At 39.4% G+C, this 19,755-nt stretch overlaps 2 protein-coding genes across 2 annotated transcripts; one reads left to right on the top strand and one right to left on the bottom strand.

Annotated features, from left to right (window-relative positions):
* Nucleotides 1-832: 832 nt before the first annotated feature.
* anapc7 (anaphase promoting complex subunit 7) lies at nt 833-9,176 on the bottom strand. Its single transcript, XM_030736984.1, has 11 exons — nt 8,954-9,176; nt 8,244-8,430; nt 5,521-5,640; nt 4,724-4,835; nt 4,405-4,558; nt 4,169-4,311; nt 3,862-3,979; nt 3,563-3,759; nt 3,247-3,471; nt 2,722-2,872; nt 833-2,572 (listed from the first exon to the last, which is right to left on the bottom strand). The coding sequence occupies exons 1-11, from the start codon at nt 9,052-9,054 to the stop codon at nt 2,383-2,385; spliced, it is 1,698 nt and encodes a 565-aa protein (XP_030592844.1). The 5' UTR covers nt 9,055-9,176; the 3' UTR covers nt 833-2,382.
* Nucleotides 9,177-12,580: 3,404 nt separating this feature from the next.
* LOC115786053 (ubiquitin-conjugating enzyme E2 G1-like) lies at nt 12,581-19,151 on the top strand. Its single transcript, XM_030738063.1, has 6 exons — nt 12,581-12,747; nt 16,302-16,404; nt 16,508-16,605; nt 16,771-16,949; nt 17,045-17,152; nt 17,235-19,151. Exons 1-5 carry the CDS (start codon nt 12,705-12,707, stop codon nt 17,129-17,131), a joined length of 510 nt encoding a protein of 169 aa, XP_030593923.1. The 5' UTR covers nt 12,581-12,704; the 3' UTR covers nt 17,132-17,152; nt 17,235-19,151.
* The last annotated feature ends 604 nt before the right edge of the window (nt 19,152-19,755 follow it).

Below are 19,755 nucleotides of genomic sequence, written 5' to 3'. Positions count from 1 at the left end.
CTATGAGATGATTTTTTTTTTTAGGAATGATCCACATTTCATTTGTTAATGAGGCTGTCTGAAGCTTTGTTTAATTACATCTTATTTTCTAAAGTGATTCTAATATACATTATAGCTGTTTTGTTTCACAGTGAATTAGTGTGCTTCAGCTCAGCTTCCCATCTCACTGAGAAACCAAGAAATGTCCGTGTATCTGTTCCAGGGCTGTTCATTAAAATAAAACCAATCTAAAGGCCAAAAGTAAGAAAAAACATTTTATTTTTATGGCATAAAAAAAATTAAAAACTAGGCTTTAGAAAGGTTAACTAAAAAGATATTGTGTACCTACAAAAGTAGCTCAAACTGTGTGTAATTTTAGATTTCTTGTCATTTTGGACAAATGTGTGGAACACACTGACGCAAATATTTGAGTCTTAAGCACTGTGAGTCAAACCTTTGTACCGTGGCCTAATATTTGACGTGAAGTTCTTAAATGTGAAAACCACCATCAAGCTCATAACAAAAAGCAAAACAGACCACAGCTAAACTGAAACATTATAAATTAAAAAAAAGACATTGAAATTGGCAAACCCACTCTGGGAAGTGGCTGAAGGAAACTGAAAGCTAAATTTTGGTTTAGTCAGTCTGTCAGCAAGTAAGAAGTCTGGTGGAGAGAGAGATGGGAGAGGTAGATCCCCAGTTCTTTTTTTCTTTTTTTAATCCAGCCCCAATACTCCCTTTGTTCCAAAGCCCTCCCATTACAGCACAGCTGGAGCAGAGAGCAGAAGCTGCTGCTGGGATTTTCAAAATAAGGCAGCAGTCTCTCGTTTTCCTGCAGAAATGCGGCTGTTTGCTCAGTCTTAATTGTGGGTCCATGAATGCTCACGTTTGAGCCATGATTGCACCTCACTCCTCACACTGAACGGTGGATTAAGGCACTGATTACAAATAAATAAATAAAAAGCTGATATGCTTTTTCAGCAAGATTAGTGCCAGAGATGTCACAGATCTGTGCTTGAGGATCATTTTTAGGAAACCATGGCTATGGTGACACAAAACAGGGGTCTGAGGGGCCTCTGGGAAATTTTAACATCACATAGTAAATGCCAGATGCATTCTGGCAAATTCTTTTTTGCCTCAGTTCAGCCTGACTTCAGGCTGCTTTTTGTGGGGAGTAATCAGCTTAAATGCTCGTGTGTCACCCAGTAAGAAGTTATAATCAAGTGGAGTTTTAAAAAGATTTGTACTTATGTTCAGAATTATTGGATGACTTTAGAAACAGCTACGTGCATGTCAAGTAGGAGGCAACACAAATCACTTGGATGTTGTCATGAAGGCATCTGGTACAAAACTCTGCCAGAACAAATATGTCGAGCTACCTGCGGTGGCGACCCTTTATGAATACAGGACCGGCCAAAACGCTACATGCATGTCAAGTGAGCGTTTCATTATTTTATTATACATTTTAAAAATATGTACAAAATACTATAAAGATTTGTTTTGAAATGATAAAGTAAAACGTCCCAAGTTACGTTTTTTTTTTTTTTTTATACAGAACGAAGAGCTAATGGACAACACGCGCGCACACATGCACACACCAGGTATATTACATGACACAAAATCAAGTTTTCACAAATTCATTCAATATGTTTTAAAAAGCAGCAGAAATTTACTGTCACTTTTCTGGTATATTTGTGACCTTTATTGTGACACTTTCGACACCCACCCAGCACCTCCTTTGTGGTAAATGTGTGTCCAAAAAAAGAAAAAAAGTCCCAATTAACTCCAGTCATTTTTTTTTTTTTTTAACTTAATCTCAGTTTCCTGGCAAACCATCAGCTGATTATTTACTTGCATCCATCTTTCCTGGGAACAACCCCTGAATGCAGGATAAAAGGAGGAATCAAATGCAATTTCAAATACACAGATGTTCTTTTTTTTTTAAACATGGCTTTGTGGTGTATTTTGCACAGCCTGGCAGGCAGTAAGTGTGGAGAAATATACAAGATAATTTAATTAGGAACTTTGGGTCTCTCCTAGTTTTACGAGGCTCGCGGTAACCTCAGAGTGAAGCTGTCAAGATCGTCAGAATGATGGGAAACAGCATTAGGCCAAAAATGACTGGAGTTCTGCATCTTAATAAAAGCTCTCGTGTCTTCCTGTAGCTGTACTGCAACGTCGAGCATCAGTTCATCCAGTGGTACAAAGACTAATTCTTGAATTTCATGCCCAACTGTGTTGTCTTTAAATTTGGTAACATCACTTGGCAACAACCTCTGATCACGTGAGATTAAACATGCGGTACAACTACTTCGGTCTTGTTCTGTTTGGCGGCCCTCATGGCTGAATGCTTCCCGTGGGCTGCCGCGTGATACTGACAGAGCGTCCGCCAGTCGTCCGGAGTCACTGCATACCAAACCACTGTTCCTGATCAGCCCACTGAGCTGCCTCACTGTCGCTGCCCTCAAGATCGCCGTCCTCTCCGCTGCCCTCCATGTCATCGCCCTCCAGCTCCACTGTGGCGTCTGTGGGGCTTTCCTCCTTCTCCATCTTCTGCATACCTTCTAGCGATTTCTGGTCATTGGGATCCAGGCTTAAGGCAGAAAACCAGACAGTGTTACAAATAAAAACAAAGAAATAAAAATCTTGTGCTTTAGTACCCATACCGTGAAGTGGGGGAATACCAGATTTTCTGACAACATATAGATGAATATTTTCCCATGACTGATAATCAGTGTTTACCTTAACGCTATACTGTACTGGTCCATGGCTTCTTGGTAATCATTGACAGCCACCAGGAAATCTCCCAGCATCCTGTGCAGGACACAGTCACTTTGATTGGCCAAGGCATTCCGCAGGAGAGCGATCCCTTCTTCATATTTCTGTTCCCGGCCTTCAAAAGAAGAAATAAAAAATAAACAAAAAATTTTGACCTCATTTTTATGTGGAGCTTATTTTTTTCTCCTTAACTAATTACAACAATAAACAACACAATAAATGAAAATCAATTAGTATAAATCTTCACAAAAGCCATCTGTACTTATCAAAAGAGGAAAAAAAAAAAACCCATTGAGTTGTTTGCTGAAACACTAAAATCACAGTCTATTTTACAGAAAACTATTCTATTCAAAATTTGTTGATTCTCACATGTCCTGATAGCTGTGACTGCATACTTTTACTTGTCATACATAGATTTACTTGTTGGGAAACCTTGTTGTGCAATGGAGAAAAACAGAAGTCATTAGTTTGGGTTTTGTTTGTACATACTGAGGAGTTCAGCCTTCTTGACCACAGCCTTGGTGTAGTCAGGCCTCTGGGCCAGAGCTTTGTCTAGAAGGGTTTTAGCTTTCTCCTGAGTCACCGGGTCTTCCAGACACACTGTGGCAAGGATGGTCAGAGTCTGCGCATTGGCTCCTAAAGTCTTATAGATGTTGTTAGCCATCCCCATAGCCTCACGAATCCCATTGGATGCCAGATAACAGTCGATCAGGCCTGGAGTCATTAATACTTCAGTTAATGCAAGCGGAACAAAAATGATCTGAGGCACCACAAAGAGAAAGAGAAAGTTAAAACATAAACTTGCCTTCATAGCAGTCAAGGCGGCAGGGTGCCAAACGCATGGCCTCTCTGAAATGAATGATGGCCTCCTGAACCCGTCCCATGTTTCTCAGCGCTGCCCCCTTCAGCAGGAGTGCCTGCACACTATTGCTGTTCAGCTGGATGGCCTTGGCCCCCAGGTAGAGAGCCCGGGAGTAACGCTTGCTATAAAAACTGTGACAACTGAACAACATACACAAATTCAAAAGTTTAAAACATAAGACACTGATATTGCACAAAACACATTTTGTATGAAAAACCTGAGACTACGCAGAGGACCCTCACCCAGAGATCACCCACGGTTCAGCATGCTGGTCAGATATATTGAATAATCGACCTCCCAAGACTTCAACATCCTCCAGGTGTCCCTCACGGGCCATCAGGTAGCCATAAACATCCATTCCTGCAAGAGCAAACAGCATGTCCCCAAGTCTTTTTTTTTTTTTAAAGTGCTGCTTAGAATTGTGTAAAGTACAGATTATGATAATAATACTGACTACAAAATGAACTACAAAATACATGTGTAACTGTGCAATAGATGCTAGGGCAGTCAATCACAAAGTGTAAGAAGTCCGCCTCTCCTGTAACTCACCTTTGATGAGGTAAGGGTCCAGCATCTGGGCTTGTTCAAATTTGAGAATTGCATTTTTGGTGTCACCTGCCCTGAAATAAACATCTGCCAGGCTGACCAGGAGATCCACGTTGTCCCGCAAAAGAGACTTCTTCTCCAAAGAGCTGAGACAGCATTTCAGGGAGGAAATGAGACTGTCACAACACATGTCTTGCAATATTCAGTCACTGTGTCCAAACCATTAATGCACTGCTCACCAAATGGTGTTAATAGCCCTTTGATTGTCTCCTGCATGAATGAAGGCATACGCTTTGATCCAAACAGAGAGCCAGTCAAGGTTGGGGATACTCTGAATCGCATCCATAGTCATGGATGCCACCTCAGCTCCTTTCACTGACAGAGAGAGAAGGCCTGCAAGAAAAACACATTTTTCATTGATTATTGGAGTAACTGAGACACTGAGTCCAAGGAGTAGTTTTAAAAGCAACGCTCATATAGAAAAGCACTGCAGGTACAAGCATCATGAGAGATGAAATGTTGCTTTTTGGATTATGGTGTCTACGTGACCAATCATACCAATGATTGCATCCAAGGCAAGGGGACACTGTCTGAGGACCTCTTTGTAGCTCGTCACAGCAGACCGTTCCTGTCCAGCTTTCCTGTACAGGTTAGCTAGCATCATGTTGATCTGAGGCAAGGAAGAGTACAATGAAAAAAAATGTAATCACTACACCTTATTCAAGGTACTGCACCAAAAAAATAAAAAATAAAAAAAATGCACATCTTGGCATTTTCTTAGTCAGCTTTATGAGGTAGTCACCTGGAAATGCTTTCAGTTAACAGCTGTGCTTTGGCAAGAGTTAATTTCTTGAATGTCTTGCCCTCTTAATGTGTTTGAGACCATCAGTTGTGTTGTGAAAAGGTCGAGTTGTACAGTGAAAAGCCCTGAGTATGAGTGTCTACCCCTCGTGTGGGGCTGAATTTGCCAGAATTCAGGGGTCAGAATCTATTTTGGTCATTTCTGGTTTCAATTAATAACTTCTGTTCTTCGAACTGACCCTGTAGCATATTATGAAAACCAAAACGACTAACAAATGTAAGCCTGCTACATTTCAGTGTTTTGCTTCAAGCTGCAACTGTCACACTATTTCTAATTATTTGCAAAAAATGTTTCCACTTCTAATCTTTACTTATAAGGAGCCTTTACCTTAAAAACAACTACTACTGTATTACTACAACCCCTAAACTTGCAGGCTCATCCATTATTTAGTCCACTGTGTGATGTATTTCTAGAAGCCTAAAGCAGCTCTTTGAAGTCGCACAGTTTCTACTGCAACAAACAGTGACTGGTAACCGCGTGAACAGCACTGTACCTTTGGAGTCCTTTGTCTGGATGGAATCCCATCGAGCACTGCAATGGCATCTTTATCCAGTTTCAGGATGGTGTAGCATTCAGCTATTTTGTACTTTACCTCAATTTCTGAAGGCAAACTCTGAAAGACAACATTCATTGAAGATAAATATTATTCCATTATTGCCAGCCATCCCAGCCAGCTAAGTCAGTGTTCTGGATTTTTAAATGGTGCTGCAGGACATTTAAAAATGTCTCGCCATTAAAGAGTAGCTCCAGATAAGAACAGCATGAAATCAGCACAATTTGGGAAATCACCATCTCCAAATCTGATTATATTACATTATAATAGTGTTAGGTGATAAAAAGAAAATGTTATGCCTCGTTTTCAGATTAACCCATTCAGTGCCAAATGGGCAAGGCCCACTTTTTGGGATGTCTGAGCTCTTAACCACCTTTACCCCTGCTTATCTTGAGATTTCACCTTGAGATGAAAAGATAGGTTATATGGATTACACAATGTAACACGTTTGTCTTTGACAAGCAAGTGTTATTTTCTATTTTTTATTTTTTTTTAATTGTGAAACAATATTAGTCCATCATTCCTGTCAAACTTTGCTTGTATGGATTTTAGAATGATTTTTTTGCCCCAAACCAGTTATATTTTCTTGGAGTGTTTGGTTAAAAATTGTGCAAAATTTGAGAAGATTAATGAAACCTCAGCAACTTCTTCTAAACTCTTGAAATTTTGTGTTTGACCTGAACAGTTAAACCTAGTGAACCTAGTGTTCTCTATTCAACTGGCATGAAGTGGGGCCTTCATGCAAATCTGCAGCGGCACCACCTAGGTTCACTCCAGTCATTGATTTTGGTCCTGTAAGTAGGTCAGCATCTCATGTCTTCTTAGCGATCCCACAGATTTCTCTATTGCCATTTAATCAATACTGTCAATCACCCAGTTTCTAGGAAGTAGGCCGGAGAGTACAATCACTGCTGGACTCATCGCTGGGCCGAGGCATAAATCGTTCCCCAGAGCAGGAGCCATTGCAGGCCTGGACACACATCCACCACCACGAAATTTACGCTGCATACTGAAGCACAGCTGAAAGTATCTGTACATGCAATTCATGCAGATTGAGCAAGTAACTGCTGTACTCATCAAAGGTCACTGATGAAATGCTATAGCACTGATGTCACTAATGAACCAGTAACCTCATCTTAAATGGCCTAATTCCTAGAAACTAGGTGATTAACAACAACTCTGTAAGATCATGATCAGATAAGTTCAGCATTAGAAAAGGGTAATCCTGAAATAGGAAGTGATGGAACAAATTTTAATATGTTAAAACCAGGAAGACCAACAGCTTCTGAACAAGATAGCTTCTAAAAAACAAAAAAACAAAGAGAGAGCGACCACAGGCACGGAATACCCATAGACTGTTTGATAGAAACTAAACTAGGACATATTAATGTATCTTTATATGTTTGAGTAGCCTTGAGTGTAAGCAGATTTTGGAGGTGTGGCCTAAAGGTCAGTGACCATGTTTTTTTTAATCTGCTGAGTGTACCCATAATTCTTTTTGATGTTTTATAATACCCATCCAGTATTGATTAAATGGCAATAAAGAAATCAGTGGGATCTGTAAGAAGCTGTGAGCTACTGACCTCCTTACAGGACAAAAATCAATAAATGGAGTGAATCCAGGTGGTGTTGCTGAAGATCTGCATGAAGGACCAACTAATTTTTGCTTTTTTTGCCAGCTGCATAGATAACCCATATGGCCTATCATTTGCAATTGTCAAAACATCTTCAGTAGCACTCAAGATCATCAGGAGTAAAGGTGCTTTAGTGCTCAGGCCTCCCAGCAAGTGGGCATCGCCCACTCAGCACTGAAGGGGTTACACTGAAAAGCAGGCAAAAAGAATACTTTTCACCTAACACCATTATCATGTAATAAAATCAGATTTGGATATGGTGATTTCCCGAGTTGTGTTGATTTATCTGAAATTACTCTTAAAAAATTTTAAGCTTTAAATCATGGGCAGGGTGAAAGCCTTAGGTTAAGGTTGTGCGTGCACTGAAAACGCAAGTAAAATTAGATTTTAGTGTCCATGAAGTTGTAAAATCCTATTGGAAACATTATTTTAAAAAACTGCACAAAAGCAGACAAATACATTATTCAAATGACCTTAATACAGTAAAATGGCTGATGAGGATCTACATAACATCTGTCAAACTTCATCAAATGTCTGTATTAAATGTTTGAGAAAAGCACCCTTCACTGACTATGGTAATGTCCAACACTCTGGGGGGGGGGGTTAAAATGTTTGTTGGGTGTTCAACATCATAAATGTTCAATTCCGAATATATCCAAAGAACTTTATACAAATACAAAATCAAACAAAACTACTGAATTTCAGACTCTTTAAGCCAGGAGAGCATCACGCTATGCTGGATATGCGTGCGGATATTCCCACTGTGGATAAAGGACCTTTGGATTGGATTGGAAAGACTAACCTATAGTGCTAGAGACAAGCCTTGGGAACCACACGTGAACATTACAGAAACCAGGACTACGGGCCTCACTTAAGCAAACATGGTTAAGATCTGCATCATTTTAATTACATTTTTATTACTATTTAATCATAGGTGCAATCTGTTGAAACTGAAATGTATGGATGTTTAATGTGAGTGTGTGTGTTTGCAAATTCGTTTTTTTAGCTCTCAGTTGGTTTGTAACGTACCTGTGCCTGTATGGTAGAAGCGGCTCCACCAGCAGAAGTGCGAACTTTTGACGTTTTGCTGAGCACCTTCTTCTGCTGCAGAGCCATGCTGTATTTGCAGGCAGCATTGCGATACTCTTTATCATGGAAGATAGCATCAGCATGGTAAACCAGCAGCTGGTACTTCTGAGCCGGCGAGAACAACTCTCTACAATTCAAAACACACACATAAAAAAGACAGAGCTCAGACTGAGGAGGAAAAAAAAGACCAGAACATCTGAAAATCAAATACATATATATGCACATAAAAATCGTCCTCAGTATGAACAAAACACAAGATGAAAAGCCTATGAGGAGAAGCTACTGTTGGTCTATACCGCATCTTTAACGGTGTAGCCTCAGTTTTTAAGTACAATTGAGAATAAGTAAATTATGTGTCTCTAATACAATACTAGCTCAACTTCAAGCTACTTGATAGCAGCACCGTGAACTCTATGCGTTTCTAGATATGACTATATCGTGGAAAATACATACACTGTATGCAATTTAATTCAAACTGCACTCGCATTAACATCCTTCCCTGGGCTGACTATCTAAGCAAAACCTTCGTTAGAATTAATAACGTTGGCCGTTGTTGACCAGCTAGCTTGGGAGTTATCGCTCCCACGAAAACACTGGTGTTGGAAAGCACTCTTCGGGAAATAGACGGCTCCCGCTCAGACACGACTTACGGATTGTTGTTGCTCATCGTCAGCAACAAACTGCTCACTATTCGGACATTAGAGTGAAGGCCTGCTGCAGCCATATCCCGCACATGATCTATTACATTCATTTTCGATTATCTGGAGAGCTTGCTGTAGGTTTCAGCCTCAGGTTAAAAGTTTGAGCTCCGGAACAGCTAAAGTTAGCTAGCATCTGATGTATTAAACAAGACACCCAACGGCTAACCCTCCTTCCGCATAGTGCTGCCTTTAAATGCTTTTCAAAACCTCGTAGTTTGTAAACCCTTTCAAATACAAAACGGCTACGAAATCAGTGATGTTGAGTAAAATAAGTATTTAATCTAATTTACTTTTATTTTAGGAATAATAAATAAGAAGTAATATTTTACAGAAAACCAAGTCGTCTTTATTCACTTATTCCAAAAACGAAATTTGTTGATTCTCACATGTCCCGATAGCAGGAATGCATCGCGGTTTGTTTTGTTTTCTGTTGTTCCGGCTTTCATTTATTTATTTATTTATTTATTTATTTATTTTGGCGGGGGGCGGGGGTGTTTTGTGGGGGGGGGGGGTTGTTGTTGTTGTTTGTTTTTTTGCTGCAGCACTGTTTTTAAATGAATTGGAAATTTAGCTTCAAGTTGGGACAGCAACTATAACCTAAACACTCGCACATTTTCTCAAAACACGTTAATAAAACACTTTGTAGAAAAAATACATTATATGATTATAATGCTTTAAAACCCTTTACATTGTCCCTAATAGAACAGTAATAATATGAGTCAAAGCATCAGGCTTCGGAGTGCTCTAAGTGCTCATTTTTAGACAGAGGGTGAAAGATGATAAGGGAAGCAGTGAGGCCCGGTATAAGACGAATGAGGATTATTTTTGAACTGCGAATGACGAAGAGCTATTTTAGTAGAGTACAAGAACAAAAACATGGAGCTGAAACGGAGCACAACAGGTCCTCTTTGATGCGAAAGCCCAGCTGATACTGGGTTTTGGGGCTCGTGCTGATGCAGACATTTAGGAAGGATTGTGAGCTTAATATAGTATCTGATTTATATATATATATATATATATATATATATATATATATATATATATATATATATATATATATATATATATATATATATATACACACACACACTCAGTACTTTAGTTGTATTTAAAAGGGAAACTGTGACGTTTTCATTAACTTTAAAGCAGTGTATTTAATAAAGTACTTAGCAGCTGATCATAAAGTTACCACTTGAATAAGCACAGCTGCTCTGCTACAGGCGCTGCAGACAATGATGAGAGTACTTGGGTGAACTCAGGTGAATTGGGGCACTTGATGGTTAATTACTTGGGACACTAAGAAAAAACTAAGTGTGACATTTAATTGTGTTTATATCATTAATAAGGACTGTTTCTGTGTTGAATTGATGGAATAAATAATTGTTCAGGCTCTGCAGTTTTTGAAACATTAGCTGTCCCATGTATATATGACAAGTGTTCAGGTGAAAAGGCGAGTCAAACTGCAAAGTGAAAGAGAGACATTTCTGATAAAACTGGATTAATTTTGAGATAAATTTAATAGTATAACAATGTAACTTTGCATTTAAATTGGATTAAACCATCAATTTCAACCTCACGAGAAATTATATATTTGCTTTTTGGCCTGTGTCAACTTTAAAGTTCCCCTCATCCTCTCCTCTAACTACTCACGGTTTCTTTTCAACATACTGATTGTACTGAAAAGTTTAACATTACTTCATCATCTAATACATCTATCACTTTTCTTTAACCCTCCCCCTTTTCCAGTGAATATGAGCTTATGTGTGCATGACTTTGCTTTTTGTATGTTTGCACACATATGCATATTAACATGCACACACTGTTGAGCGCACAAGAAGATGGACAATACACATACAGACAGACTTAGAAGGGAAAATGTGAAAAAGTGCAAAACCTCAGACCAATAAAATCAAATACTGTCAAGTACCGCTGTGGCTACAGTTTGAAACGATCTGCAGTCATTGTTAATGCTTAAAAGGCTACGATGCTCAAACCTTAAATGGCCCATTTTACCAGATGGCCCTAATTTTGTAGGGTTCATCCAAGCAATGAGCTGACACTATTTCTAAATTACTACAACCTTCTAGCTCCAAACAAGAGCTCAAGAGCTTGAACAAAAGGCGACTGGACTTCTTTAAATTTCTTGAAGATGTTTCACCTCTTATCCAAGAGGATTCTTCAGTTCTAAAACCAAAAGGTGGAGACTCCCAGGTAATTAAACCCCAGTGGGGATTATTTGCCCCCTTTGGAGGTGGTTGTTGACCTGCTATTGTGCATCATCACGCGACTCAAAGTGTGAAAAAAGTCATGGGTCATCATAATCAGGGGTTTCCAGTGAAACCACTGTGAGACTTTACCCCATCCTATCATGTGAGCTATTGAGGTCACCTGAAGTAAGGTGTGAGTGGGGGTTGAGGCACCTGTGAAGGGATCTCAAGACTGCATTGTAGGTGACAGCTGGTGTCATAAGCCACCACCTCTGTTCAATGATGGTCATTCACAGTGGACATAGATGGCTTCTTTTACTCCTCTTTCAAACACCTGTCTTCCCGGTCCAAAATGTGAACATTGGCATCCTTAAAAGAGTGCCTTTTATCCTTTAGGTTCAGATGTACAGCTGAGTCTTATCCTGCCTGTGGAAGCCCCTGTTGTATGTGAAATATGTGGTTGTAGGACACATAACAGCGTGCACATCTGAACAAGGGTAAAGCTGGTTCTGTTGTGTAAGGAGCTGTCTTGCCATTGTTGTTTCTGACCGTCGTCACTGCCTCAGTTGTAGGTATGCAAGTGAAAAGTGAAACCACATCTGGATTCAGCGGTTTCATTTGGATTCAGTGTAAGTTTGAGGACCTTGTTTGTGAAGTCAGTGGAGTTTTCTGTGTGATGGGATGTGTTACATACAAGTAGAGCTAAGATGGTGGCGAGGTGCTTGGAAATGTTTTTGGTTGCTGATTTTATACTGCTAACAGTGGGTCTGGGTGGGACTTGGCTTAAGACCTCATAAGTATTGCTGTCACTGAGGAATGTAGTAACTTTGGTGTGAAAGGTTTAAAAAAAAACTTAACTTGTCGACTGAGAACCTAAACAAACACATTTCTAAATGATGTTCATCTCATGTGATTCTCCAATGTCCTCTGACAATCGGTCAACCAATATCCAGGCTGGACTTGTAATTAAGACTGCTAGAACCACAACCTAATACATTTCAGTAACACTACAAACCACACAAGAACACACACAAACCACACAAGAACACAGGAGTTCTTTGCTGAAACACACTAACAATCAGAGTCTCCCTGAGAGCTGACCTCCAATGCCAAATCTTAACGCAGCATTGGGGGCGGTTTTGGTATACACTGACCAGTCTTATTCGTACAGCTTATAGTTTTACTGAAACACAGCTACACATCTCTCCACGCACCTACTGGCAAATAATTCTGCTACAGAAACAGGCCAATACAGTTTTCCAATTTGGTGTTTGTTGATTTAGCTTGAAGAAACGCTGCCTTGAAGCCACGCATCAACACACAGCCAACCGCAGGCGCGCATGCGCACAGCTAAGGCTTGTGTCAAAACACACAGGGAAAGCAGCAGCAGGCACGGCAGCGTTAAGATCCCAGCTCGGTTTGTTCGGCTTTAGCCCCTTTCTTCGTAAAGTGTTTGTCTACACAGAGTGCTTTTTTCCAACTGCGCGCGTACCATGACCGAACAATCAGCATTACTTCTTCGAAAACAACTGGCAGGTAATATCAGTGTAAAACTATAGACAAATATACCCGATGTAAAGGCTCCATACCTAGCAGCTAACGTTAGCTTTTTTTGTGGCTTCGCAAATCTGTATTTACGCAATAGAAATAAGCTCAGAATGCTAGCCGAACAGCGTAATGGATTCCTTTATCAGTGCAGTTGAGTGTGTGGCTAATCCGCTTTGAGTGGCTCACCTATGTTGGGAATAAATACATAATTTGGAAGTATACTGAACTCGAATAACATCAGAAACAACACATCGCAGGACCAACCTAGCTAGCTTGCTAGTTGGGCATTAGTTAGCTAAAGGAACAAAGGAATAATCAGCCAGGCACTCATCTGCTCTAAACACTTCAGCATTGTTAATCATAACGGTATGCACCGCAGGCATTTCATAGATCAGTATACTAATACATCAGTAACCACTTGATTGAAATTACAAATCAATGATAAAGCCATTTGAGACAGTATCTAACCTTTCAGCCTCAGACTGTATCGCCCAAGGAAATGTGAATTAGTATTCAAGCCCTCAGTTCTGAAACTCTTATTGTTCTTCTGCTGACTTATTTTCAGAGTCATAGCTGGTTTTATTACTAACGGGTCCTGTTAATGACACACGGATCTGATGAATCTCTAAAAGCCATGGTGTAAAGTTTGGTTTGCAGCTGCGGTGCATTCCAGTTCTTTCCTGTTCATCAGTGACAGGAAACCAAGGCCTCAGCATGAGTGATGTGCAGCTATTCATTTAATGACTTTTATGCTGTAATTCAATAATGAATTTTAATAGACGGACAGTGGTCTAATTTTAACATAGGGCCAGTAAGAATTAATATTTACTGCAACTACAAACTCTAACAAAGAAAAAGAACTTCATGCAGCTTTTGCTATCAGGTGACAAAATCAGAGCTGCATCACAAAAATATAAAAGTCAACATCTCAGAAAATGTATAGTGTTAATCATGCTATTAATTTAGTGTTTCCCCAGCTGTACACTGCAGCCAAAGTGATCCATTTAGCTAAAGTAACACATTTTGTGAGTCCAGTGTAGCTTGTGACAAACACAAGTTTGTGTGTATTATTCTGTGTATGTGGCATGTGGTATTAAAATGACAGCACCCAGTTGTGCAAGTGACTTAGTATTTTGTATCAACTGACTGTAGCATGCAAACACTGGCTTCTCTGTGTGTGGGAATATGATTCACTGACAGTGTTTGATTCGGTTCTTCTCTTCAAGTCAGTGATTCATATCAACTGTCTTTATTATTTTTGGACACCACGATTTCTCTAAACAATCTGTTCAAATGAAAATTTATGGGTTGAATTTTCAGCATTACACAACTATAAATAAAAGGGTAACCTATTGTTCTATTTTCCGTATTTGTAATTTTGATTTATTTAGCTCCCCTTTCTTTGTTCCACTTATTCTAATTATTTATTTTTGCCTTGATTGTCTGCCACTCTTAAATTTTTTAGTTATATGCCCTTTCAATGACATCACACAGAGCTAAGAATAGAAAAGAAATTGCCTAAAATTGAGCAATTAGATCAGTGTGAAGCCTGATTATTTGTACAGAATGCTGACTTAATTCAGTCATCTTAATTATGAGTATCCACCACTGTATCAGTATATGACATGAAAAGAAAAACCCTAGCAGGTCCACTTTAACTTTATATAAGTTGACAAATTTATTGCAAAATTACCTTTTAACCTTTAAACCTTGATTATACTTTGTTACAGACGCAGACAGAGTGGTCAAGTAGTTATTCCTGTTATTTGAAGTTTGCAGGAAGTCCATTGCCTTGGGGTGAATGTGTAGTTGGTGCATTGTAATGTGAATTCTCTGTGGACAAGTCCACACTTTAACAAAAAATTGGCAGGCATATGGATGTTTGCACGGACCCTCGCGTTTACTGTCATTTTTATAAGACATGGAGCCTAGTGCATTCGCAGATGCAGAAAGTTTTATTAAGGTTTTACCATAAGGTGAAATGGAGGGATAGGGAAAGTAATGTTTCTGTTTCTTCAGTGCTTAACAGCTGGCTGCTCTCATAAATCCAGAGTGTAAGAATGATCCATTTGTCATTTCCTATACTGATGTACACCAAGGTTAAAAGAGTGCTTCGAGCACATGCCATGCCTACTACATCAGGTTGCAGTATGAAAAATTGTGATATTGGTCAGAATGCTTTGTGTGGGCCTGAAAACTTTATCAGTGACTCAGGAAAATTCAATCAGCCCGGTTCAGTTTATATGATATTTGCTGCTGATTAATTTTAGTCACCTGTTGTTTTTGAATTTAGAGATATTGGAGTTGCCTGACAGTGAAATGTGTGCAGCACAGGCAAACAAAATGGGGGGGGGAAAAAACCCTTGTGGTTCACATGATACCTACCAAATGAGTGTCAGAGACTCCAGCACAGACTTATTTTCCTCAGAAAGTAAATGCAGTGTGTTTGTCAGAATAGCTAGTTTATTTCTGGAGGGTTTTATTAGCCTAAATTTGCTGTTGTGACCTTTTTGAAAAACCAGAGTTTGGTCGACTTATCGGTGTATCAGTTGCGTCTTGTGGTTCATCGTTCCAGGTTATGTTCTATATTAAGCTGAGATATTTGGCTGCGACTTTTTTTTTCAGTGTCCTTTTTACTTGTGTACTCTGCTGTGTGTGTGTGTGTGTGTGTGTGTGTGTGTGTGTGTGTGTGTGTGTGTGTGTGTGTGTGTGTGTGTGTGTGTGTGTGTGTGTGTGTGTCACCATAGCTAACTGTAATGATACCAAAATTCTGAAAGTACAATGGTACTTTTTTTTCTTTTTTTAAATTTTGTTTGTTTGTTTAATTTTTTCCCCCTTTGGGTGTGGTGGGGTGGGGTGAGAGTGAGGGTGGGCACAGCAAAAACTACATGTGGAAGTGCAGCTGCAATGAAAGCTCCACCCCAGCTCAGTGATAAGAAAGGCACTAAGAGTTGGGTGATAATTGATTCACAAAAGGCAGCATGCAAACGATGCTATCATTTTACAGACCAAGGGCGGAAATACTTGCAATTTAGCAAAGTATCTAAATGACTGCTATCTAGATCTGCTCAAAGAATTCAGGGTGAAAGAGTTTCAGTTCAACATCCAACAACATCCAGTATTAACCTTCTTATGTTATCCCGAAATGTGCATTACCATTTTATTTGTGACAACTGGCATTGCTGTTGTAAACTCAACTATGATCCATAGGCTGAAATCTTTGCAGTGGCTAATGTTATATCAGCGCTTAAGTTAACATAATGTAATTTATGTAATTGTAATTTTAAAATGACTTTTTAATACAGGATTTTTGTGGTTAAGTACATGGTATAATCATTTCTGGTATCATGAACTCCCTGCTGTGTACCTTGTAAGGAGTTTGCCAAAGCTGGACAAGAAGGCACTGTGGGTGTTGACTTAAATATATATCCAGCGTATATATCCAGTGATAGACCCGTCACTTTGATGAAATTGCTGCAGTTCTGTTTTCACTTTGGTACTGAATAAAACACTTTCTACACTTTCTTCCTCTGTTTTCCCAGAGCTCAATAAGAACCCCGTGGAGGGCTTTTCAGCTGGTCTGATAGATGATGATGACATATATAAATGGGAAGTTGTGATCATTGGTCCACAAGATACCCTTTTGTAAGTAAGAAGGTCTTTGGTCAATATATTCAGAAACATAAATGATGATTTAATTTAGTCATTTCTCAAGTGTTTGTGCTCTTTTCTTTATTCTCCGCTGCAGTGAAGGAGGGTTTTTTAAAGCATACCTAACCTTTCCCTATGATTATCCACTGCGGCCGCCAAAGATGAAGTTCATCACTGAAATCTGGCATCCAAATGGTAAACACCTTTCTCACTCTTTGATCTTTTACTCATTTAGAGTCTTCTTTGCCATCACTTGATCTCTGCAGATTTTTAAACTCTTTTACTGAACAGAGCCACGTGATTGACTTGGAAGTGTCACTCGGTCTTTGAGTTTAAAATGTGTGAAATTCGTCTCCACAGTTGCAAAGAACGGCGATGTTTGCATCTCAATTCTGCACGAGCCAGGAGAAGATAAGTTTGGTTATGAAAAGCCTGAGGAGCGCTGGCTTCCGATTCACACAGTAGAGACAATCATGATTAGCGTTATCTCCATGCTCGCAGACCCCAACAGCGATTCACCAGCTAATGTGGATGCTGCAGTGAGTTATCTCATTGCTTCAACACTAGAAATCCCACCTTTTTATCTCAGCAGTTCAAAATATCAGTAAAAGAATCTGATTCTCTTCTTCCACAGAAAGAGTGGAGGGAGGACCCTAATGGAGAATTTAAGAGGAAGGTGGCTCGCTGTGTAAGAAAAAGTCAAGAGATGGCATTTGATTAGGAGTCAGCTGTAAATTCCAGGGTAAGCAAACCCACCTGCTGAGTAAGGCTGGCATGGAATACCTTGCTTCTCTAAGTAATAATACTTAATTTTTTTGTTGCAGTTAAAGGAAATGCCTTCAGAGGGAAAAATTCAGCAAAAGGCTTTTGCACCCCTTGTTTTGCCAGTCAAAGGAATTGGTTGGCTTCAACCACGTTTTTTGTGAACGGTTGTCAATTTCCGCCAGACGAACCAATTTGAGAAACCTACCAGCAAAATTAACCTGTTTCTTACCTGGAATTGTATATTTAATTTAATTTATTTTGAAAAAAAAAATAATGATGTAAGATATGTCACTACTGTAAATTAACTTGCTTTTTTTATCTGCTGCTGAACAGTTTCTACTTTATACCAGGTTTCTTATGCAATTTAGTGGTCAAGATTGTGTAAAGCAAAACGAAAGCCTGTCATTAGGTCATCACTTGTCCTCCCTGCTGCATTCTGAAATAGATTAATGTCAGCCCTGTCCGTAGATGTGATTATTTTCAACACTGTCATTGAATCACTGTTGCCTTCTGTTGGCTTCACGTCTTCACAGTTTGCCTGTCGTTTAGAGGGACAGGTTGAGAACTACTTATGTTCTTTACATTTTCTGAGAAAAAGCCTTCTGTTAGCATTTTCTTTTAGCATCAGTGCATCTAAGAGTTTCAAAACCATGACTCTCAACCTGCATGATCCCCTCAAACAGCTCTGTTATGTATTGTTTTTAGCTGTGGATGCAAATGGAATGGCTTACTCAGCAACTTGAGAGTTATTGTTTTATTAATATTAGACTCACACAAGCATAGCTTATGGTAACAGGAGGTTAGTGCCAACTTCTCAGGATCATACTTTACTAGGGTCTCGATTAACAAGCGGTAAGATCAGCTTAATGCTCCAGATTGTTCAATTTAACATGTCTTTCCTCCCCTGTCAACAAAGAAGTCTGATACTTATCACTTAATCTAAGCTATTGAAAATCCCGGACAAGCAAATGCAGACTGTGAAAATAGCCTAAGCTGTGATTATTCTGCATGTGGACTGGTTAACTGGCGTCTGAGCTTACCTCAGTTTAAACAGATAGCATATTTGACCAGGTTTGTGGTTGAGTTCTTAATCTGTTGGGGAACACGGGGGATTTTAAAGGCTCCATTGTAGAGTTAGGCTAGTTATTCTTACTTTGTCTGTCGTGGCACATTTGGCTTCCAATTAGTGCTTCATATTCACTCGCAGGCTTAGACTCTTCAGGACTTTGGCTAGTATGTTGGATAGTGCTCTTCTGTGAACATCTTGAGTTCTGATTGGTACATACATCATTAGCATATTTATCACCTTTACACAATTACTAAATCTGGGTTGTGATCCTTGACAGAGACTTAACTCACCACTTAGGAAAGAATAATTAAGTGGGGACTGAACACAATCCTGCATTTAGGTTTTATTTTTACAAACACACACAGGCGTGTTTGGGTGGAGTCTGGAAACCATTGGCTTTTGTTCACCTCATCGATGTTGTTGCTGAATATTAAGCCATGATGACGTGAAATTTGTATAACGTATTGATCTGTGACTGACACTGAAACATAGCTATATCCATCTTTTGGCGCATGCAATCAGGTTTGAGGGCGTTGGGGTGAGTTTAAATAGGATACCATTGGTAGTACATTCTGGGTGAATGTGACATGTACAGTTGGTAGATTTCTGTAGACTTGATAATCACATAACTGCTGTTGACATTACCTTTTTAAGTCTGAATTTTCTAACCTACCATGACCTCCTCTGACCGGTGTTCACTGTATTTGCACAGATTCAGTGCGTTTGAAATGTCATTAAGCAATATGCTCTGAAAATGGTGTGTCCAGGTAATCCACCCTAACACCATTCTTTTTTTTTTCTTTTTTTTTCTTTTGTTAGTATGTTTTTTGTTTTTTTGTTTGTTTTTCCATTTTGTGTCAATGCAATGTATATTGGACATGATGCTCAATAAAGTGTGTAAACAGAATACTTTGTGATGTTGTGTGTGTTTTACATTTTAGACGAGGACACACTGGGTTCAAGTGTGTTAGACCTCTGCTCTGTAATTGGAACCCGCTGGGACAGTGTCTCATTTCAGGGCTGGATTCATTTCACTATAATAGGCTCGGCTGGCTGCAGCACGCACCGAGCAGATAAAGATGCTAGCAGCCTCTCTGATGTATGGACAGGAAATACTGGAGTTGTAACTGAACATGAGGAAGCGGGTTACATTTGTTGAGAACGTGAAAAAAGAAAACCTGTTCAAAAATGGAAATGGTCACATCTTCATGAGGTAACGCTCACGTTGTGGTCCTGGCATCCTCTGTGAATTAACTGATTTATGAAGTTTCACAGCGAGATTCTTGATTTACTTTTTAGGTCTGCAGAAGCTGATGGGAGATGCACAAGTGGTGAGTTAAACAGTTCTTCAAGTACCAGCTGGACATGAACCTTTTTATTATTGAGTCACAAAATTAATACAAACAGTGCATAAATTTTCTATCTAGTTGATGGCTAAGCCTCCATTGAAGAGTTTAATTTCTAGTCTGTTATTAGCACTACTGATTACAAGTTTTTGTTTCAGTTTAGTG

This window comes from Archocentrus centrarchus, chromosome 9 (assembly GCF_007364275.1).
Source record: "Archocentrus centrarchus isolate MPI-CPG fArcCen1 chromosome 9, fArcCen1, whole genome shotgun sequence".
In the NCBI taxonomy this organism is placed as follows: domain Eukaryota; kingdom Metazoa; phylum Chordata; class Actinopteri; order Cichliformes; family Cichlidae; genus Archocentrus; species Archocentrus centrarchus.
This window is presented reverse-complemented; position numbering and strand designations above follow the sequence as displayed.

Excerpts from the sequence above, each read along its gene's own strand:
- LOC115786053 (XM_030738063.1), top strand. The coding sequence starts at position 12,705 with ATGACCGAACAATCAGCATTACTTCTTCGAAAACAACTGGCAG. Across the intron at positions 16,606-16,770 it reads TGAAATCTGGCATCCAAATG|TTGCAAAGAACGGCGATGTT; the intron begins GTAAACACCTTT and ends TCGTCTCCACAG. Across the intron at positions 16,950-17,044 it reads CAGCTAATGTGGATGCTGCA|AAAGAGTGGAGGGAGGACCC; the intron begins GTGAGTTATCTC and ends CTTCTTCCACAG.
- anapc7 (XM_030736984.1), bottom strand. The coding sequence starts at position 9,054 with ATGAATGTAATAGATCATGTGCGGGATATGGCTGCAGCAGGCCTTCAC. Across the intron at positions 4,836-5,520 it reads CCAGACAAAGGACTCCAAAG|ATCAACATGATGCTAGCTAA; the intron begins GTACAGTGCTGT and ends TCCTTGCCTCAG. Across the intron at positions 3,980-4,168 it reads GGACCCTTACCTCATCAAAG|GAATGGATGTTTATGGCTAC; the intron begins GTGAGTTACAGG and ends TTGCTCTTGCAG.